Source organism: Cyanistes caeruleus, chromosome 29, assembly GCF_971803275.1.
Source record: "Cyanistes caeruleus chromosome 29, bCyaCae1.hap1.1, whole genome shotgun sequence".
Taxonomy (NCBI): domain Eukaryota; kingdom Metazoa; phylum Chordata; class Aves; order Passeriformes; family Paridae; genus Cyanistes; species Cyanistes caeruleus.
Window position 1 is genome coordinate 4,466,634 of NC_141729.1, and position 21,766 is coordinate 4,488,399.

A 21,766-nucleotide genomic window follows, 5' to 3' on the forward strand; every position below is an offset into this window, starting at 1 on the left:
CGCCCGCGCAGGGGCGGAGCTGCGGGAGCCGCGGCCGCCGCCGGCCGGGGCTGAGGCGCCGCCGCCGCCGCTCCGGCCCCGCTCCGGCCCCATGAGGCGGCCGAGCAGCCATGGGCTCGCTGGGCAGCCGTGTGCTGCGGCGGAGGGCCGGGCTCCCGCGGGGCGAGGCGGCGGCCGCGGGCAAGGGCGGCAAGAGGAAGCGCAGCGGGGCCGAAGGAACCGGCGACAGCGACAGCGACGGCGAGGCCGAGCGGGAGGAGCGGCTCCTGCACCTCCGGGGCCGCAGGTCTGAAGGCGGCTGAGGGACTTCTGAAGGCTCCGGGGCCGCTGGGGAAGCTGTAGGGCCGGGCTGGGGGGATGCGGGGATGGGCTGAGGGGATGCGGGGATGGGCTGAGGGGATGCGGGGATGGGCTGAGGGGATGCGGGGCCCGGCTGAGTGGATGCGGGGATGGGCTGAGGAGATGCAGGGCCGGGCTGAGGAGATGCGGGGCCGGGCTGAGGGGATGAGGGGCCGGGGGGATGCGGGGATGGGCTGAGGGGATGCGGGGCCGGGCTGAGGGGATGCGGGGCCCGGCTGAGGGGATGCGGGGATGGGCTGAGGGGATGCGGGGCCGGGCTGAGGGGATGCGGGGCCCGGCTGAGGGGATGCGGGGATGGGCTGAGGGGATGAGGGGCCGGGGGGATGCGGGGATGGGCTGAGGGGATGCGGGGATGAACTGAGGGGATGCGGGGCCGGGCTGAGGGGATGCGGGGCCCGGCTGAGGGGATGCGGGGATGGGCTGAGGGGATGCGAGGATGGGCTGAGGGGCAGCTCGGGGGGGACACTCGAGGGCCAGGCCCGGCCTCCCCTCAGAGCCCAGGGCTGGAGGGGAGAGGTGTCGGGGTGAGGCCTCATGGGGCTGCCCGGATCAGGGGTGGCTCGGGCGCTCGGGAAAGGCCCCGGAGGAACTCTGCAGCAGCGGGGAAGCGGTGCCGGCACGGGGGGACACGGCAGTAGCGCCGGACTGGGCTGGACAAACGCCACCCCGGCTTGGAGCGACTGTTGCCGCTTTAACGGGAGACTTTCAAAGAGTATTTCTCAATTTTTGTGGTTTGTTGTTTTGTTTTTACTAGGAAAAAATTGAAAAGCACATCGAAATATATTTATCAGACACTGTTTTTGAATGGAGAGAACAGTGATATCAAAATTTGTGCTCTGGGAGAGGAGTGGAACTTGCACAAAATTTATTTGTGTCAGGTAAGTGGCTCCTAACTCCCAGTAGGAACTGTTTTTTTAATAAAAGGATGTCTGAGTACTGTCATGTATGACTGGAGATCTTTCCCTTTTTTTCCCCACTTTATATTTAGGACTTTCACTCTTTGCTCACTTTTGCTGTCTGCTGGACTTGCGTGCAGGGAAATTGCTGGTGCTGGGTCTCTGTAGGTGTTACATGATTGTTACCAGCCTTCACAAAAGGATTCCTTGCAGCTTCCCTGCTGCTGCAGGAGGAACATTTTCTCAGGAACTCTAAATAGGAATAAACCTTCATGCATATGTCCAAAAACGATGCTGTTTCCACAAACATTTTCTGTTGGGCTTGTGTTCAGGTGGAGTCCTTTGTGTCTGTGTTTTTGGGAGCGCAGAGGTGCTGTTGGCCTCGCTGTCTGTTCTGTGTCGCTCCTGCTGTGGCAAAAGCAGGAAGGAGTCGTGACTGTGCCTTGAAATACCAAATTCACTTGTGCCCACATCTGCCAGGGGTTCTGGCCTTGGCAGGGGTTGATGTGAAGCCCTCAGGTGCTGTACCTGGACAGGGGGGCACTTGTGTGTCAGCTGCAGTGGGAGCCAGAGCAGGGCTGTGACGTGGCTGCAGTTTCTCTGCTGCCACAAGTGACAGGAAGAGAGAACTCTGGATTTTTTTGTGGCTGTTGCTGTGTCAGTGTGTGGATTCCAGAGCAGCTTCAGCAATTACTTGCATGGTCCCAGCAAGAGAAGCATTTCATAGCTTTCTTGTAGGAAAAAGCTTTTTCCTGTTTGGAGTTTGAGAACATTTTAACAAGCATAAACTGAAGGCAGGAGAGTGCTTTGTGGGAGCTGAGGAGGCTGTGGGGTGTGTGCAGGAGCAGAGCTGGCAGGCACAGCACCCCAGCCAGGGGGGACTGGCAGGGCTGGGTGGTGCAGGGTGGGCACAGCACTGCTGTAGCCTCAGGCTGCTGCTGTTTCCTGTCACTGTGGCTCTGTGGTTGCTGCATCTCAGGCTGGTGAAGCTGCTCCTGAGACCTTAGTGCAGGTTGGTGACTGAAACTGGATGTGAAATCCCTTCTGTGGATGCAGCTGTTTGGAGGGGTTTGAAAGTTGTGAAGTTGTCTGTAGAGGCCTTGTAGGAGCGGTGTTCTTGGGACGTGAGCTCTGGGGGGAGTTCACCATTCTCCTCAGGCAGGTTCTGTTTCAGGGCTCACTCCTGCATTGCAATTATGTTACTGTAGGTAAAATAGTGTTGGAGGTTAGAAATAACTCCATATAAATGACTCTCAATGCCTCTGTTACTCCTCCTCTGTGCCTCATGTGTGTTTCAGAGTTAGGGATACACTGAGGCTACAGAAATACTGACCTGATCAAATGAAATCACAATTGGGTTTTGTGTTATTTGCTGCCCTGAGCTGAAATGCTGAGGGAAGAGGTCAGGGAATGTGGTGCTGTACAAATAGACTTTATGTTTTTGATCTCTCAGGTAAACTTCATTGATAGCATCTCATAATGGGCACATCTGCTGCTGGGAAGGAAAATCAGGAACCCTAGTAGAGCATTATCTTTCCCTTCTTTTGGATGGAAACCTCAAATTCTAGTTTTATGTGCTTTTCACTTAATAATAAAAGGTATATTGCTGTAAATGGTGTGTGTGTCTGTGTCCTTGGTACGAGGCTACAGCCTTGTACAGTAATTTCTATGTCTTGCATGCCTTTTTTTTCTTTTTCCCCAGTCCCCAAACTGGCATTCTCTAATGCCTGCAGGATTTGTTGTTTGCCAGTAACCTTAAGGATTTAGTTCGTGGACTAATTCTGTCCCCACTGGTGATGTGGTTTGTGGGAAAAAGAGCTTGTGTAGCTTTTGTGGCCTTTTCAAACTCTTTCCTTACTCTGGTTACACACACATAATCCAAATTTTCCTGTAGGCATTTTGAGTGTCAGAAACAGCAACTACAGTCATCCCCTCAAGTCTGTCAGAATGTTTTAGCTTGTGAAAGTTCCCTTAATATATTTTGTTCTGCATAAAGGAAAATATTAACCATGTTTGGTTCCATGTGCTGCTTTTGCCAGTTTTAAGTGGGATTAAATCTCTTAGTTGAGTTCTTTTCCTCTCTTCCTTCATACAGTCAGGCTACTTTTCCAGTATGTTCAGTGGCTCTTGGAAAGAATCCAGCATGAATGTCATAGAGCTGGAGATTCCTGATCAAAATATTGATGTAGAAGGTAAGTGGGAGCCTTTTATTTTAACAAAACCCTGAAGGGAGAGGTTAAGTTAAGCCTCATGATGTTCAGAGAAGGCTCATGAGGTTCAGCTTCTTTTTGTGCAGTTTCTCAGCTCTCAGGGGTGCTGAAGAATTTGATTAAATCATGGGAGCTCAGTAACAGATTGGTTACTGCCCCACGTTGTATTTTCTGTCTGGTCAGTTCTTTCGATGAAGAGCCCTCAGACCATAGTGAAGGTGTGCAGGGAAGGGGTTTGGCTGTATGAAGGTGTGCAGGGAAGGGGTTTGGCTGTATTTAGGGCTCTTTGTGGCCCCACCCCGGGCTCGCTGTTGTCTCTGTTTGACTCTGTTCCCTTTGCAGCCCTGCAGGTGGCTTTTGGCTCGCTCTACAGAGACGATGTGCTCATCAACCCCAGCCGCGTGGTCGCCCTGCTGGCAGCAGCCTGCATGCTGCAGCTCGTAAGTCAGAGATGCCACTGCCCCTGTCTCTACCTTTGAGAAGAAACACAGCAGCTCAGAATATCCTCACCCATCTGGCCTTTTTCACCCAGGGGAACGAAACAGCTTTTCAGGCTAACTGGGGAAAAAGCCAAACACAATGCAGTGGGTTTATTGAAAAATGCTGTGACTAAGATTGGAGTGTGAGATTAAGTTATTTGAGAGTGATATGTAAAAGTAGATTAAATAGTATTTGGAGCTCATTTGTTCTGCCCTGAAGAGGTTCAGTACCCTTTTCTTTCATGGGAAGTATTCTTAAGGAACATTTGTGTCTCTGGGGAATGATGGTTTAAATGTTTTGAACAACGTAACACTGGTCACTGCAGCCTGTGGGACTTTGGGGATGGCTCAGGCATGAAAATCGGTTTGAACAGCACAGTGTCTGACATTTCCTGTTGGGAAATGAACACTCAGAACATTTGTGTGTTTTTTCCTCCCTGCAGGATGGCTTAATCCAGCAATGTGGTGAAACAATGAAGGAAACCATCACTGCCCAAACTGTGTGTGGTTATTATAATTCTGCAGGCACCTATGGGCTGGACTCCGTGAAGAAAAAGTAAGAATTACTGTCTCCAAGCTGCTTTGGACATTGCCAGTTAACAGTGAATTTACACACAGTACTATACATGACCAGGTTAATTGTTTTAATGTGTTTTTAGAATAGAATCATAGAACATCAAGGTTGGAAGAGACCTATAAGATCATCCAGTCCAACCAACCCCCCAGCACTACCACTGAAACCACTAAATCACGTAATCCAGAGCCAGATCCAGACACCTGCACCACATTCCTGGGTGATGGAATGGCTATTCCAGTGCCTGACCACCCAAACAGGGGAAAAAAAATCAAGTGCCTAATCTGAATTGAGTCTGTCCAGATCTCTCTCTGCAGAACCCTTCTGGCCTCCAGCAGATCCACAATCCCATCCATCTTAGTGTTGTCTGCAAATTTACTGAGGGAGCAGCTGTTGCAGGAATATTGGCATAAGAAACAATTGTCCCAATTCCTTGATTTCCATGCAGGTGCCTTGAGTGGCTCTTGAACAATCTGATGACTCACCAGAGCGTTGGACTCTTCAAGGAACTCAGGTACTGGGGCTGCACTTCCCTTGCAGGGATGAAGGACAGTCCCTGCCCCAGTCTGGAGCTCACTAAAGATCACTTTCTGGGCTGTTGCTGCTTGTTCCCTGCTTCCCCTTCTTCTTTTTCTCTTTTCTGTCTCACTGACCTGTTACAATTGATTTTTTTCCAGCATAAACCTCATGAAGCAGCTGATCAGCTCCTCCAACCTCTTTGTGCTGCAGGTGGAAATGGATGTGTACACTGCTCTCAAAAAGGTACTTGCCTGGGGATCAATGCAGTGGAACCTTTGTGGGATTGACTGAAAGCATTTAATGGAGTAGCAGAACTTTTATAGAAATGAATGCACTGTGGAAATGTCTCTTATTAACATGCAGATTACTTACCTGAAACCTTCTTCAACTGACTCACTAAATTTATTTGTTTTGCCCAGTGGATGTTCCTTCAGCTTGTGCCTTCTTGGAATGGGTCTTTCAAGCAGGTGTTGACTGAAGCTGATGCCTGGTTTGCTGAGCGCAGGAGAGGTAGGAAGAGTTGGCCAGGCCTTGGTTTGGGGCTTGAACACGAGTAATTTCTTAATTTTAATGGCAAAAGCCATTAAATAAACGCAATAAAAGCCATTAAATGCCCATAATAACTTTCTCTAATCAGTAAGTAAAAACTCCAGTATAAATAGGGTCTGGAGAACACTTCGGGAGGCAAATCATGATGTGGGTGCTGTGTGTTGCAGAGTTTGGGGGCGATGGTGCCTTCCTGGAGTCGGCGCAGGGGAGCGCGTTCCTGCCCGTGTTCGCACACCTGAGGCTGCAGTACATCATCAGTGACCTGGCCTCGGCCAGAATCGTGGAGAGAGACGCCCTGCTGCCCTCAGGTGAGGAGTGCTGAGCACAGCCGAGACCTTGTCTCCATGCCTGCCTTCAGTTTCTGCACCCCAGGAGAGACAGGGAGGTGCTGGAGCATGTCCCAAGAGGGACAGAGCTGGGGAAGGATCTGGAGCATGGGGCTGATGAGGAGCAGCTGAGGGAGCTGCAGAGAAGGCTCAGGGGGAACCTTCTCAGTCCCTACAGCTCCTGACAGGAGGGGGCAGCCAGGGCAGGGACAGGCTCTGCTCCCAGGGAACAGGGCCAGGACAAGAAGAAATGGTCTCAGGAAAGGTTCAGGTTGGGTAATGGGAAAATTCATTCTGTCATGAAAAGGGTTGTCCAGCTCTGGCACAGCTACTCAGGGCTGTGGAGTGGGGTGGAATCCCCATCTGTGGGGGGATGTAGCAGCCAAGTAGATGTGGCACTTGGGGACATGGGTCTGTTCTCAAACCCTGAAGACTTTACCTGTGTCTGTCAGAGGAAGAATTATCCTCAGCATCTCTCAGGCTGATTTCATTGTGCTCGTTGAAAAAGAGTGTGAGATTGTGCATAGCTCACAAGTGTTTGCTCTGCAGGGAGGCAATCCCTGAGCCAGGATGAGCACTGTGCTGGCTGGGTGGCACTGTGGTGCAGGGCACAGGACAGCTGGGTGGCACTGTGGTGCAGGGAGAGGGAACACAGGGCAGCTGGGTGGCACTGTGGTGCAGGGAGAGGGGACACAGGGCAGCTGGGTGGCACTGTGGTGCAGGGAGAGGGGACACAGGGCAGCTGGGTGGCACTGTGGTGCAGGGAGAGGGGACACAGGGCAGCTGGGTGGCACTGTGGTGCAGGGAGAGGGGACACAGGGCAGCTGGGTGGCACTGTGGTGCAGGGCACAGGACAGCTGGGTGGCACTGTGGTGCAGGGAGAGGGAACACAGGGCAGCTGGGTGGCACTGTGGTGCAGGGAGAGGGGACACAGGGCAGCTGGGTGGCACTGTGGTGCAGGGAGAAAATCACACTGAGTAGTTGGAAGTAGTACTGTGATTATTTATTTATTTTTATACTCTCTGTAGTATAAAAATATATCAATTATATTATAATAAAAATATATCAATACCTCTGTGTAGGTTTTGAAGGGGAAAACTGAAATTCTGTGTTAGGAATTCACAGCGGTCTGATCTTTGTGCAGAAAAGGTGCAAGAGACAGGAATAAATAATGTGTCTTTGTGAGCAAAGTGTGCATTGTTCTGTTTTACTTGCTGGCTTAGGAATATTTCCTCAGCTGTGCTTTTCCCCTTCAGAAATCAGGTGAATTGCAGCTGAGATGTGAGGTAGGAAATAGGTACATGCACATATACAAATAGAGAAGATGCTTTCCCTCCTGATACTTCTTTCCTTCCCTTCTAGCACATCCATTCTCTGTTTCTTACCTGTGTAGGTTTCCTTAATTCATTTTTTATTTGCTGTCTGGTTGATTCCCAGTTTGCTCCTATCACAGTCTGTACTTTCACTCTTGAGTGGGGGGACAAAGGCTGGTTCTAAGTCTTCCATCCACGATCTCACCTCTCATCCCTTCTGTCACATTTGTCAGTTCCTGGTTTGTTTTTGATCACACTGCCTTTCCCTGTTCTCTCACCCAGCCCATTTCCCTGAGCTGCTTCTCATATGTGACCTTGCCCCCCTGCCGCATTTGTTATCTTGACTAAGAACTTCTTACACCCTGTGCTTTTGGGATCCCTTTTGTCTAACTGCCTGACAAACTATTGAGTTTTGTTCTGTTTTATCTCTTGGTTGCAACATTAAATTACCACAGCCAATAAAATCTTTGTGTGTGTTCTCCAAGGAAGACATGATTTATGTTTATTCTTAGCAGGGTACGATTTCTGTTTGTGTGAAGTCGCTGTTTCCTTTTATCCCTTGATGGTGTTTTCTTCTTCTTTAACTTAGGTAGAATTCCACTGGGGCTTCAGAAAACAGCCCCTTCTCCCAGGAGCTTGTTGACAAGCTCCCTGGCTGAACAGAGCTTTGTGTGCCAGGAAAACGTGTGCAGTTGTTGCATCACTTGTGGCAGCAGTGGGTGTTTGAGGAGATGAACACAGGCTGGAGTGACTGCCTGTTAGTTGTGGATGTTTGTCCCTTCACCTGTGCTTGAGGCTGGGAGCTGGAGAGCACAGGGAGTTATTGGGGGTGGGTTGCATAGACTGTTCAGTTCATAAGTGTAACTTCTATTATTTCAATGGAATTTTATTTCTCTATTTTGAATGTATATGACCATCCCCATTCCCAGCTTCAAAGACACCACCAAGCTTTTTTTTTTTTTTTTTTTTTTTTAATTTTAGAATGGCTGTCCTCTGTTTACAAACAGCAGTGGTTTGCCATGCTCAGAGCAGAACAAGACAATGATATTGGGTAGGTATATTACAGGCTTTCCTTCTTCCTTAAATTAGAAACCTTCCTCTCATAGAAATTCTGATATAAATTTTTTTGGAGTTTACATTAAAAGGAGGGGGGGAAACATACGTCAACTTTTGAACTGTTGATCTCTGTGGAGGTTTCTGTTCCCTTGGGCTGTCTGGTCTCCCATCCCTCAACCAGAAAACTGTTCTAATGGGACCAGAGGAAAGTGCTGGGTGGGGGGCACGAGTTCTGTATTTTCCTTTATGTTGGTTAATGTTTCTCACTAGTGCTTCACCTGGAAATCTGTGTTGAGGCTGCAAAAGGGTAATTTCTGAGCCTTCCATTCTAAGGATACTTTGGCCATCAAAGTGTTTCTCTTCCTTCTGCTCTCTCTTGGCTGTGCTGCAGTGAGCCAGGTCCCTGATTTAACACCAAAACTATGGCAAAATGCAGCTGGGGGAGTTGATCCTGCCTTTGTGTTCTCTCCTGGCTCCTGGAGGGCTTTGTGGAGAAGAAATGCCAAGTCAGGCAGCTGCAGAATGCCTGTTACCTCCCCAGACCCAGCAGACTGCTGCTTTGTCCTGTAGCTGTGTGACCAGTGGGTGCTGTTGTGGACAGGGATGTGTTGGGTTGTAACAGGAGCTTCAAAAAAGCCCCAAACTCTAGTCTGAAGAATAGCCAAGGTCGTTAAAAAGTTGTTCTCTTAGGTAGCAGTCCTTTAGGAAGTGGGGGAGGTAAAGTGCAGAATTGTGACTCTCCCATTCCGTTCCTGCAGGTGAATTTTGGGTAGCCATGGCTTGTTTCTGGTGCTGTTCTCTTGGGAAGGCTTTTGCAATGCTGCTGTGGCTGTATCTGAGAGCAAACAGATGTCACCTCCTGGCTCATGGGCAGCCAGGGTTCATAGGGAAGTGAGTCATCAGAATTCTGATACGAGATAAGACCCTGAATTTGCAAATTTTGATGTGTTTTGGTAGTTCAGTACAGTGGGAGGACTGTCAGCCATTGGATACACACGCTTGTGGAAAAGTGAGTTGCCAGAGAGCTGCAGTGAGGATGATGGGGATCATCCAGCTTGGAAAACAGCAGTTTGAAAATTCAGCTACAGCTGAGGATTTCAGTGGCTCTTGGAATGGACAGTGTATTTTTCCACATTTTACTTCCTTGTCTAGTTTTTTTTTTTGCAGCATGGATTTATTATTTCTTTTAAGACAGTGAAAACCAGAAGTCTCAGCCTCAGAAGGGCACAGAAGCAGCTGTTCCTTTGTGTTAGTGCAAATGTTTTAGCCATTTGACCAACGTGTAGCTGCAGGAAAAGAATTCAGGTTTTATAAGCCTATCATTTATCCAGCTCTGCTGCTCTTCCTCTCACACCTACTGCCCGTGTCAGTACCAAACACCTTTTCCCTCAGGGGTAAGGAAGCAGACTTAGGAATTAGAGCAAGACATGAATCTGACTCCTGTGAGCTGAAGTAAGGCTCTATTTCCATATCCCACCTGGTGCACAGCATAATTGCACCTGCTTATTCCAACACTGCCAGCCTTGGAATGGCACTGCTTGGAAAGCTGTCATGTGGTTTGTCCTGGGGACTTTATAGAGGGGAGGGGAGGAGAAGAAAGTGTTTCCCTTCTGCTTTGAGTTTGCATTTAAAAGGATTAAACATCTTATTCGCTCTCAGAATTGGAGAATTTTTTAGTGTTACTGGAGTTTGTGGCTTTGAACTGTAGCTGCTCGGGGTTACTTGTGTTAAAGTGGATCACATTTTTCTAAATTAAACATGTGTTTTGTGGCAGAAGCCAGACAGATCTTTCAAGTCTGGGACTGGAATCACTTCTGCTCTTAGCAGTCTCTTTGGCACCGTGTAAGAAAGAAGCAGAATAACTCCACTGTTCACTGTGTGGCAGCTGGTGGAAGTGGTGAAAGCTGAAGTTCTGCATTGTCTGAGGCTGCTTGAGGGATGGATGTTAATGCCAGCCCGAGCATTGTGGACTAATGTTTGTGAAATTTGTCACTAATTAAACAGAAATAAATCTTCTATCACCATTATTGCATTTAGGTCAGCCACAGAACCAGTTCACCTGGAAGATGTGGAAAAGCACACAGAAGGTTCCTGGGTGAATTTGTTCCAAATTGTATGCATAACCTGTTCATTGAACGCTTCACCTCCCAGGATTGGCTCTTACACAAACCAGAGAAAAGAGCTGGGCTGAGTTTATGAAAGCTTTAGCTGCGAGTTGCTGTGGAGTGTGAGCAGCAGGAGGAGAGCAGATGCTGCACCTCTTTGGCTTGGAGGGCACTGTTGGATCTTGTGGGTTTGCAGTTTAAGCTGCAGGGGCTGATGGTGCTGGGATTAATGAAGTTCATTGCCAGCCCTCGCTCTGGTGTAACTTGGGCACTTTTTGGCAGTGAGTGTTGGGTTAATGATGTCATGGTGTGTGAAGCAAAGTGAGTAACACTTGTGGAAAATCAAGACTGATCTCACTTGTGCTGGTTCTGCAGGGCTGTTGGACGTGTTGGACGCAGGGGAGGTGCTGGGTGAAAGGAGCTGATGTTGGTGTGGCATGACACAGCCGAGGGCTCTGGCATCTCAGGAGCTCTGAGAGGCTCTGGCACTTCATGAGCTCTGAGGGGAAGTGGTTTTTTTTAGCCAAGTTGCATAACCAGCCCCTTGAGAAACCTCTCCCAGTGTCTCATGGCTGCTGCTTCATAGCACTGCTGTTGTGCAGAGCCCTGCAGCTGTGCCCCAGCACTTGTCTCTGGTTGTGCCTAAGAAGCCAGCCTTCTGTTTAAAAAACACTTGGGTTTTCACAGGGCTGGGAAAATGTCTTTCATTGCAACAGCTATTATTTTGTTATCTGGAAAAGTTCTTTTGTACAAGAAGTTTTGCCTAACTGAGGTGTCACAACCTGGTTTGCATTGCAGTTTTGTGGTGTAGGTGGATGTTTATGAGACAGTTTGGGGTGGAAGAGGCTCTGGGAGTTCATCCAGTCAGTCACACCTCTGCTCAAAGAAGGGTCAGTTGTGGGTCCCTTCCACCTCAGGTACTCCATGATTATCATTATTGGTCAGACAAGTTTACTCCAGTCCATTCATCTTCCCCACATTAAGGTATCATACAAAGTTGTTGAAGTGTCCTTAAAGATGCTGGTTTGGGTTTTTTCAGGCCTCAAGAAATCAATAAAGAGGAACTGGAAGGAAACAGCATGAGGTGTGGACGCAAACTGGCCAAGGATGGTGATGTAAGTGTGGCAAACTGCAGACATGGCTGAGACAAGTCAGCCATTTCCAAATCATGTGGGTCCTCACTGACAAACTGCATCCAAAAGATGCCTTGTTTTTCTCCCCAGAGGGATGGAAGCAATTGTCTCTGCAAGGAGCAAGGAACTGGTGTTTAATTGTGCTCTTGTGCTGTGAGACTCGGAAAAATGTTAGTCCAGGCAGTTAAATAGAGTTCTGATCACTGATTTTTCTTTTTAGCTGGAAAAGGAAGTTCTCTAGATAAAATGTGTAACATTCAGAGCCAGGACTCCTCTGTGTCTTTAGGTAACAGGTCTTGTGGAACAAACAGAGAACATTAATTTTTCCTATTGAAGCCACATAACCCAAGGCTGTTGACCCTTGAGTGCTCTGGGCATGGCTGGGGCTCACAGATCAGCCCTGTTATGCAGTGTTGAGTATTTGATAGCCACTGGTGTGACATGTGTCCTGTCTGTGTGGGAGGCAGCTGACACTCAGCTGCTCTCACGCAGTCCCCTGGGACAGGTTGTCCCCACCAAGTTCCCTGTTCCAGACGGTGCTGGCAGGGATCCCTGAACCCTCCAGTGCAGCCCTCAGAGCTGGCACTCCTGCTCCAGGCCGTGTCCCCTCTGTCCTGCAGTACTGCTGGCGCTGGACTGGCTTCAACTTCGGCCTGGACCTGCTGGTGACCTACACCAACCGCTACATCATCTTCAAGCGCAACACGCTGAACCAGCCGTGCAGCGGCTCCGTCAGCCTGCAGCCACGCCGCAGCATCGCCTTCAGGTGCCAGCCCAGGGGCCTGGGGGGCTCCCTCAATTGGGCTTTGTTGTCACCGAGTCAGTGACATTGAAAAACATTCCCGTCTCCTCGGGAGAAGCTCCTTGTGCTGAAAAGAGACTGAAGTGGTTTCGCTCTTGTGCCCCCAGGTTGCGCCTGGCCTCGTTCGATGGCAGCGGGAAGATGATCTGCAGCAGGACAACGGGCTATCAGATCCTGACCCTGGAGAAGGACCAGGTGTGTCTCTGGGCTTTTCAGCTGGTGAACTGGAATGGTGGAGTTCAAGGCATGAAAAAAATGCTGAGAAGTCACAATGCTTTTGGAGGGGAGTTGCTGTTCTTGTTGTCATTGCTTATGTGGAATCTCAGGCATTCCTGTTAGAGGTGGTGAGTAATTAAGCTAATTTGTGAAGTGGATCTAGAGTATGGTAATATGAGTTTCATTAGTGTTGATAATATGAAATTAGTTCCCATATTAGTGAAATTAGGGCCTGTGGTGCTGCTGTCTGCTGCCAGTGTCATGTTCAGCTCTTCTCCCAGCCTTCCAGCACTGCTGACATCACCCCTCTGCATAATCTGTCCATCAGACTCCTCATTTAGAGGCAAATTCAGAATTTGAAGACTCTCATAAGCTGAGGAGTTAAGAGAATGTCTACATGTTGTTTAAGGGTTGGATTTATTACTCTACTAAATAAATTGATGAAAGCCCCAGAGAGGAGTGGAGTTTTCTTGGAGCAAGTGCTCTTTTCCATCCATTGCTGACAGCAGGATTTAGTGAGGCATGTGTGGAACTTGTTAATCAAGTTTCTCAAATCCCAGCCAGCAGTGATACAAAGGTGGTGAGAACACAGAAAACTTTCCTTTGTCAGTACCATCCTCACTGGAGGGTGAAGTTTCAGTTTTGAAGTTTCAATTGTTTTGCATCCTCACGAGGATGAAGTTTCAATTTTGCTACCCCAAAACCAGCTCCTGTAGTGGAACCAAAAAATTCCTACCCACAAACTAAAATTTGCTCTCAAGTATAAACTGTTGTGGAACGCCTGATTGGTGAAATCTCCCGAAACTGAAAACTGGTCCTTTTTCCCCAGCATGTTGGAGGGGATTTCCTGTGGCTGTTCCCTGTGCTGCAGAGGGCTGGGAGCTGTGGGCAGGCTTGAGAATGTGTCAGTGTTATAAACTTGAGGTGAAGGTGAATTGTTGGGATTTTATTCTGTAGTCATTAAGATGTGCAGAATGAGTGTTGTGTCAGTATTGTGCTTTCTGGTCCCCCCCTCACCACACAAAATGTCCCCTCTGTGTGTTCCAGGAGCAGATCGTGATGAATTTGGACAGCAGACTCCTGATGTTCCCCCTCTACATCTGCTGCAACTTCCTGTACACATCACCAGAGAAGAGGGCAGACAGCGAGGCCCAGCTGGATAATTTGGAAGGCTGAGACCTCCCTGGGGGCTGTGGCAGCCCCTCTCCCACCCTGGATGCTGCTCCAAAGCTCAGACAGGCAGGCCTTACCCTGGAGCAGCAGCCCTGGCCTTAGTGCTCTCCTATGCAGCTCAGAAAATATCAGACATTAGGTAGGCCAAAACCAGTTACCCTTTTTCAGATTTTTTATTTTATTTCTGTTCTGTGTTGTCAGGCAGTAGCCATTCTGTGTTTGAGAAGTGTTACACTTGGGCTTTTCTGGGTGAAAACTGAGCCAAACTGGAAATAGGGAATTTGTGTGGATCACAACTTAGAAATTACCTGCTGGACTCTTGAGCACACATTGTAGGTTGTGTGGGTTTTCTTAGTGTGGGTTTTGGTTGTATTATTTGTTGGGCTTTTAAATAACTGATCTGTAAATAGTAGATCCATATTTTGCTTTTTTTCCTGATCCTTTTCCATTAGGGCCAAATAATCTCTGTAAATGTGGCGTCTCGACTTTGGTTATTTAACTGCACAGCCCTTCCCACCTGCTGGGTTTAAACCTTTTTTGTAGTTCACACATACACATTTCATTCTTGGTCTTGTTCTAGCACTGAAGCAAATAATTCTGTCTCTTAGCAGGTTAATTTACTAATAAGGGTGTTCATAAATGAATAGTTTTTTCCATGTACAGCAAATATTCCAATGTCTTCACCATCACTTGAGTCCTGTCAGCAGCAGCTCTCAGCTGGAGTTCTGCTGAGTGCTGACTCCACTCACACAGACCAAATACCAGTTTTTAAACATTTTCTGTGGCTCGTTTTAGCTGTTACCTTGGGAATCCCTCCCATGTTAGCTCAGGAACTTGTGACTTTTGAGTGCCTTTTGAGTTGTATGTGTAACACCAACTTCACATCAGTTCAGCAAGGTCACAGGATCCAAAGGCAAGAGCTGGGAACAAGAGATTTCTCTCCACTTGGTCTGATGGATGAGTCATGTCATGGTACACTCTGTTCAGTCTTTGTTGGGTTTTATGTTTGTCTCTCACAATTTTGAATTCTAACAGCAGGACTTTTTGATTCAAACTGGGAATTTTTGCCTCGTTAGCCTATTTTTTTAATGTCAGAAAAATGTAAAACCATTTGTACTTTATAATAAGGATAAAAATGTGTTGGGGAATATAGAAAAACATGGCAATGTGTCAATAAATGATTTCAAGTGGAATACTTGCACATCCTTTCCTGCTGGGAATTGTTTTTTGTATTGGATTCACCCTGTGGATTCAGCACCTCGGTGTGATCTTGTGTCACAGCTTTGGCAGCAGAGAGCAGAAGCATTTTCAGGTGTTCAGCTGCTCTGGCATCAAATTTATTAATTGAGTTAATTTTATTTAGATACTTAACTCTGGTTTTACCTAGAAGTACCCACTCCTTAAAATAGATTCAGTGGAAATTGATTCCATGGAAAGCAACAGGGGCTGCTGGTTAATGGCAGGGGGAACAGGTAACTCAAATCCAGGTGGTTTTCTGCAGCACATCAAAGTCTGAGCTTTGCACCCCTGCCAGGGCCTGATCCTGCTCTGCCCTCTGGATCCCAGGGCTGCCCCCCACCCAGTGTCACCAGGATGTGGAGCAGGAAACTCATCTTGGTGTTGTTTTCCCAGGAAACAGCCCCTTCCCTTGATCCCTGGGTGTGTCCTGGGGCTCCCTGAGCCCTCCTGGCTGTGGGGGCAGCGCCCTCCCAGCTGGGTCCCCCTTCCCAGGGGCCAGGAGCAGGGATTTGGGGTGGGGTGGGCACAGGTGCCCTTCCTCAGGGATTGCTGAGGGGCAGAGGGGGGCACAGAAGCAGAAACACACACACTTGACCCCAGGAATGGGTGGTGGTTGTTTTTCTCTCGTTTATTGTCACAGACTAGGAGCAGCAGTGGTGGCTGAGGGGAGCTGAGCAGTACAACACCACACTCAGGAAAACGGTATGAAAAGTACAAAAATAAGGAAGCCTATATATAATATCATTGCAGTCAATTGCTAAAAATAAATATTGTAAACACGAAAGAACAACATCAGGTGAATCTACAGCACTCGTTTCTGCCAGCAGCCACACAGTCTTTGGCTTTATGACTCCCCTGCCCGCACGGAGCCAGTGCCCACATCAAGATGCATTTTCTTTGCTTCAGGCCAGAAAAATTTCAGACTGGTCAGGGATGTCACAAGGGAAAGAATTTTCCTCTCTCCGAATTACCTTGAGAACAGGAATTGCCTCTTCATGCCTTCAGTGCCCATATTTCTACCAGAGCAAGTGAATGATCTACCCAAAGCAGGCATTTTCCTTATCTGGAGGGGAGGGGACTGGGGCCAGGGCTTCCCACATTAGAGTTTATTTTGTTGTTACCTTGTACCTCACAACCCCTGCACGGTGCTTTTGACCACAGTTTTACACCTCTCCTGTCCCATGCACTTGGACCTTTCACCCCCTTATCTCTCTGGCAAGCCAGATGGGTTTGGATTGCCTGATAAGAGAGAGCAGGCACCGAATTATCTCGGGTCAAACTGCACCCGAGCTGCTGCCAGCCCAGAGATCTGTGCCCCACTGATACCCCTGTACCCCTCGGGCCACTGAGCACGAGCTTCTCCCTCCCAGCCACGGAGTCCAGGAAGGGAAGAGGCAAATTCTGCTTGCAAGGTTCAGTAATTTGCTGATTGTGTTGATATATATCTGCATATATATTGAAAAGCCAATAAAATCCTGTCCAAAGTACCAACAAGGAGAGATTTGCCAGGGAGGGAAGGGCAGAGACTCTGTTCCCTGCTGCCTGTGGGGCCAGAGAACGTCCCAGCTCCCCGGGAGCACAAAGAAAATGCATCCAGATGGGAACAACCAAGCAAAACAAAACCATCCTAAATCCACAGAGCAGCGCTTCTTGCTGCAGGGAAGACGCAGACTGGGCAAATCAGGCTGAGCAGTCTGTCCGTCTGTCCCTACAGATAATCATTTGATCTTCCCTTCATATCAATAATTAGGAGTTAATCTTCCCTTCTTCATTTTAAACACATTCACAGAACATCCCATGGCGACGTTTTGGCGTGAGGTTCTGGTCCCAGCCGTCACAGTCAGACTGGACATCCAACACCTCCAGTGCTCATCCCCCTGGGGAGCCCAGGGGCACATCCTTCCTCCAGGTGTTCCCAAGCCCTCCCTGCAGCCACAGGTAACACAGGTGTGTGTCTTGTAACGCTTCAAGTACTGCTTTTACCTGGGAACATTCCAGACCCTGCTTGATTCTGAGTCTAAGAAAAAGGAGCCTTGGATACCCAGCTGGGTATCCCTCTGACCAAGCCCAGCCAAAAATCCATCCTGCAAGCTCAGGGTGATCCTTCCTCACCCCTGTGGAGCTACAGCCCCTCCTTCACCCCAGACAGGTGAGGGGACTGTGATGACCCTGCTCCAGACCAGGTACCTCAGCTCCCCAGTTTCCCTCTCACCCTGTCAGTTCACTGCTCCAACGGAGCCTGAATCAAAAGCAGGGCTGCTCAGATCCCAGTCCTTCCCATTCTGCCCCCAAAACTACTTTTGTATAAAATTTCACTCACTAACTGATGAAAACACAATGGATTTCAGAAGGGGTACAGCTGGCTAAGAGTAAAAACAGCCACTAATGCAACTCTGCAAAGTGCAGCAGCTAAAAAGATTTCTGGTTTGATTTTTCAGTAGGCAAAATGCTGGTTTTCTGAGGAAAAAAATCACACAAAACTGCTTGGTACCAGATTAGAGGATTTCTGTATCATCCTTCAGAGATTTATTTGACAGCTTCTAAAACTTCCACTAAACTTGGTTTCTTACATCATTTCTATACACAGGTTCTGTTATAATTGTCTTGAAGCTTATAAAAAAATAAGCATTTAAAATGCCCAAAAGAGTAATTTTGCTTTAAAATTGTGCTACTGAACTTGACCCCCAACACAGAAGAGAGACTTTTGGTAATGAGGTTACCCCAAGCAGTATAAAAATATACATAAAAATAGACAAAAACTCTTATCCTCCAATCTGAAGGGCTGTTTGTGGGGATTATTAGTTATTACTTTCTTTTTGTACATCACTGTAATTTCATTAACTTCTGCTAAATATTTACAGAACCCCTCCACCCCCACACTTTGTCTGCCTCTGCTCGCAGAGACAGAGACTTGCAGCTTTTAGTTCATCCAGAGTTTTCTGTTGGCAAAAATGGATCCCTGTGTTTGGCCATGGCACACAAGCGATGCTGCGGGCACAGGGGTCCCTGGGGATGCCACGTGGGGATGGAGTGACACCAGCTGCTGTCACCTCCCCAAGAGGAGCTCAGCCTGAGGTCGAGAGCCCTGCAGGGCCCTGGGTTATGTCATCCACCCGTGGTGTGACCTTGCAGAGCACAGCTGGGGAGGGCAGGGGACAAAATAAAACTTCTCCTAAGGTTAAACCCAGCCTGAAGCCAAGAGCATCACCGCAGGGCCCCGCTGCTCCTGCACCCTGGCTTTCTGCTTTCCCTTTTGTCCTGGTGATAAAGTCAGAATGCCCAAACCTCTTGTACAACCGTCCTCAGGTATTTGGGTCTCTTTTTCCAGTCTACCCCAAGAAAATTTTAAATTAAAAAAAAAAAATTACACGACAGAAGAAAAAGAAAAAGAAAATAATTACTCTGTACTGTTCCTCAACAACCTGGAAAGGTGACATTAAAACTAAGTGATACAACCCCCCCGAGACTATGTACATAAAAAGACATAAGATCTCTTAAAACATAAATATACAGTGTATAAATCCAGGTGCCACCTAAAGGCTGCAGCTGCAGAACTATTTCACAGACACAAAGCAAACCAGACTCTCCACGCCAAGGGCAGACACACAGCCACGAGTTTGGGGCTTGGCAGGGGAGACGCCGACCCGTGGCAGCGGCTTCTCGTGCCCACACATGCACCAGGGAAGGGGTAGTGGTGTCCAGGGGTGAAACACGACCCTACGCACACGCCACGTTCCTACACGCTACTCAGAGTGCAGGTGAGAGGTCAGGAAATGGGATTAGACCCTGAGTCCCCAATTATTTCCAGGCACGTGCTCTGCTGGAGCCTGGCCCCAGCAGGTTCTCGTTATTGCTCACCAAGGGAGATACGCGGTATCTCCAGTGCAGCCGCGGCCACGCCGGTGGAATTCTGCACCCTGTGCTTTAAGAGTTACCATGACTTTCATGGAAATAATACAGCCTTGATCAGGGTAAAAGACTAGTGGAGGTCTTTAGCCCAATCTTAGAGGTTTGCTTCTACAGCTACGACTCGGACATACATAAATAGGTACCGTTAAAGTGACAATGCAGTGTCTTAATTATCTGAGTGTTATCACTACTGCCGTTAGGGGAGGACCAGTGGTTTGGAGAGGTGCGAGGAGAGCTGGGGTGTGACGGAGGCTGCGGGTGGGACAGCTCCAGCTCCACCTGGGAATGCAGGGAGAAGCCAAATGACACTGTGAGCTTTACTCGACAGGCGGTTTTATGGCATGCAAGGAAACTCCTACGACATCACTTTGTACAGAGCCCACGGCGTCTCCAGTCCCACCGTGGTGCCTCGGAGAACAAGTAAAGCTACGAGTCTGCTTGGAGGGGAGGGGCTGCATGGGTGTGTGAGTGTGTGCAGAGAGAGGGAGGGATTGGGTGAGGAAATGTCCTGTTTTGCTGAAACCAAGCTCTTGGGCAAACCTGCTTCCCTCTACCGCTGCCCGGCCTCGCGGATGCGGCAGGCCACGGCCGTGATGAGCGCGGCGCCTTTGCCGCTGCCGTCCTCCGACTGCAGGAAGGTCACTTCGCACTTGGGGGACAACTGCTTCACTGTCTCCTGCAAGACGTTGGAGAAGCTGCAGGGCAAGGGGAGGGAGAGGTTCTGAGTTAACTGGTGAAGGTATCGGTCCCAACCCCTGCCTCATCTCCGTGCCTTGGAGTCCTGGCTGAACCCGGTCACCACATCTGGGTCAGGTCCAGCGGGATTGGAGGAGCCCCTGTTGTGTGACCTGTCTTGGTGCCCCTGTCCTTAAGGGACCAGCTGACTCCTGCTGAGCCCCAAGTTCGGGTCACTGAGCTCCTGGCAGCCCTCAAGCCCCTGAGACACCTCAAATCCTCCCCATTATCCCCCTGAACCTTCCCCTCAGCCCCATGACTGCCCAAGGTGGGCAGGTGCCCTCGGGCAGCCCCCTTGGAGCACAACCAGAGCCACTCACTGAGGGTGCAGCTTGTAGAGCGTCCCGTCCACGCCGACGGTGATTTTGAGGAAGTCCAGGCCGCGGTTCTCACGGATCTTGTCCACCACAGCGGCCATGCCGGCTCCGCAGAGCTGCGCCGCGCGCCGCGCCACCACCGTGCACACCTCCTTCACAATGATGCTGTCGTCACACGTGGACTCCAGGCCCAGGTGCTGCAGGATGGAGCGCACCTGGAGCAGGGCCAGGCAGTCGCTGGGGAGGACACGGGGAACGGGCAGCGTTAGGAGATGGAGCAGCTGTGGTGTGCCTTCCCCTTCCTGATCTACATCCCACAGAGCCCAGGGACTCATGGCTCGAGTGACTGCCTGGGGCGACCCTCCAGCCCCCTTGAAGCTCAGCTTTCAGACCTGGCCGCGGCCTGGTGTCACATCCTAATCAGGGAGGCGATCTCAGGACAAAGCCGTGGCAGCGTGACACTCGGGTAACCCACGGCCCCTCTCTGGCCAGGGCAGAGGATGAAGAGCCATCTGTGCTGCCCGCCCCAGACAGCCTCCGTGTCTCCACACTGCTGCTGCCACAACCACGTGGGCTCTGCTGGTTTATCTGCGTGGCACCGTCCTGCATCACCCTGGCTCCAGACCCAGCACGTGCAACTTCTCCCACCAGCCCTGGGGGCACTTCCCCCAAACTCCATCCCTGCTCTGATTGGCAGCTGGTGCTCAGTCACCTGTTGGACCTCACCTCTCTATCTGAGACAGGAACTTGGTCTCAAAGATTCCTCTGGTCTTCAGCCTCTCCGAGATCCGTCCCCGGAACAGCAGCCCTTTCTTCGTGAAGTCCATCAGGATGTTGCGGACGATTTCCCCCAGGTACATCCCACTGATCATCTTCTCATACCTGGGAAGGAGAGGATGAGGATGGACATCAGGACAGGAGGGGACACTGGGACTGGACAGGGATTCCAGCCCTGCCAGGTGCCTTCGGTACAATCCCTTCAGCAAGCTCAGCAGAACGGCCCCCACCCACGGGCAGGGGACGAGGGACACATCAGTGTCCTGCTCATCATCCCCTGGACCCACCGAGGAGTCAGAACTGCTCCTGGACCCTCAGCCTCATCGGGGTCCCTTGCAGCCCCCCAAAGCCACCACCCACCTCTGCTTCCCAGGGTTGAGGGACAGCTCATCCACCGCCAGGTCAAACTCTGTCCGAATGTCATCCAGGCAGCCGCTGTCCCCGAAGGCCCCCCACTCCATGTTGACACACATCCTGCCCTCGTCCCCTTCCACCAGCTCCACATTCCTCATCTCCTCCATGTAGCAGGCATTGCTGCCCGTGCCTGCGGAGAGGAGCGGGATCAGAGCCCTGGGACACCCCACGGGGCAGGGGTGGGACCACAGAGCAGGAGCTCTGTAAGGATCTTGCAGTTCTCACCAACAATCAGCCCAACTTCACAGTAGGGATCCTCGTACCCACAGGTCATCATGGTGCCAACTGTGTCATTGACCACTGCCACCACGTCCAGGTCAAATTCCTGCAGAGGGATGGATTGCACAAGTTATTCCTGGAGGACCTGGAATTCCTGCTATGTCTGCTCCCATGGCTGGGAAAGTTTAAAACTGTTCTCCCTCGTCCTCCATGACCATCTGCCTCCTCAGACATGGAGGCACCCATGGACTTCCCACAGCCCCACCTGTCTGCAGGTAGAGCTCAGACCTCAGACACCTCCAGCTGCTGAGGGACCAGGTCAGCTCTGCCAGGAGCAGCCCCTGGGCAGGAGCTCAGGGTGGTCTGTGCTGAGGAAACAAAACTGTGTCTCTTGAGCTCAAGGCCAGACAAGTCTGCTCCAGCCCTGGCCAGGAGCCAGCCCATA

General features: G+C 49.9%; 2 protein-coding genes across 10 annotated transcripts in view; one reads left to right on the plus strand and one right to left on the minus strand.

The window, feature by feature from the left end:
• Window positions 1-23: 23 nt before the first annotated feature.
• Window positions 24-14,912, plus strand: GMCL1 (germ cell-less 1, spermatogenesis associated). 6 transcript variants are annotated; one of them, XM_086865272.1, is made up of 15 exons: window positions 24-60; window positions 168-286; window positions 1,115-1,238; window positions 3,352-3,448; window positions 3,809-3,906; window positions 4,389-4,501; window positions 4,968-5,033; window positions 5,197-5,281; window positions 5,458-5,548; window positions 5,755-5,895; window positions 8,208-8,277; window positions 11,427-11,502; window positions 12,141-12,286; window positions 12,430-12,517; window positions 13,586-14,912. In XM_086865272.1, exons 4-15 carry the CDS (start codon window positions 3,370-3,372, stop codon window positions 13,712-13,714), a joined length of 1,182 nt encoding a protein of 393 aa, XP_086721398.1. In that variant the 5' UTR covers window positions 24-60; window positions 168-286; window positions 1,115-1,238; window positions 3,352-3,369; the 3' UTR covers window positions 13,715-14,912. The 6 variants fall into 6 exon arrangements, with proteins under 6 accessions (XP_086721398.1, XP_086721393.1, XP_086721392.1 ...); XM_086865271.1 differs by lacking the exon at window positions 24-60 and adding an exon at window positions 2,710-2,854 and having other exon boundaries at window positions 231-286; XM_086865267.1 differs by having other exon boundaries at window positions 37-286; window positions 12,430-12,666.
• Window positions 14,913-15,553: 641 nt separating this feature from the next.
• LOC111938897 (hexokinase-2) overlaps window positions 15,554-21,766 on the minus strand; it is a 30,933-nt gene continuing 24,720 nt past the window's right edge. For all 4 annotated transcript variants that reach the window (XM_086865237.1, XM_023940849.2, XM_086865236.1 and 1 more), the window contains 5 exons: window positions 21,328-21,427; window positions 21,049-21,232; window positions 20,638-20,793; window positions 19,915-20,148; window positions 15,554-19,554 (listed from right to left, as the gene is read on the minus strand). In XM_086865237.1, the coding sequence (XP_086721363.1) occupies window positions 19,410-19,554; window positions 19,915-20,148; window positions 20,638-20,793; window positions 21,049-21,232; window positions 21,328-21,427 (819 nt within the window). In that variant the 3' untranslated portion in view covers window positions 15,554-19,409. The remainder of the gene's footprint in view (window positions 19,555-19,914; window positions 20,149-20,637; window positions 20,794-21,048; window positions 21,233-21,327; window positions 21,428-21,766) is intronic.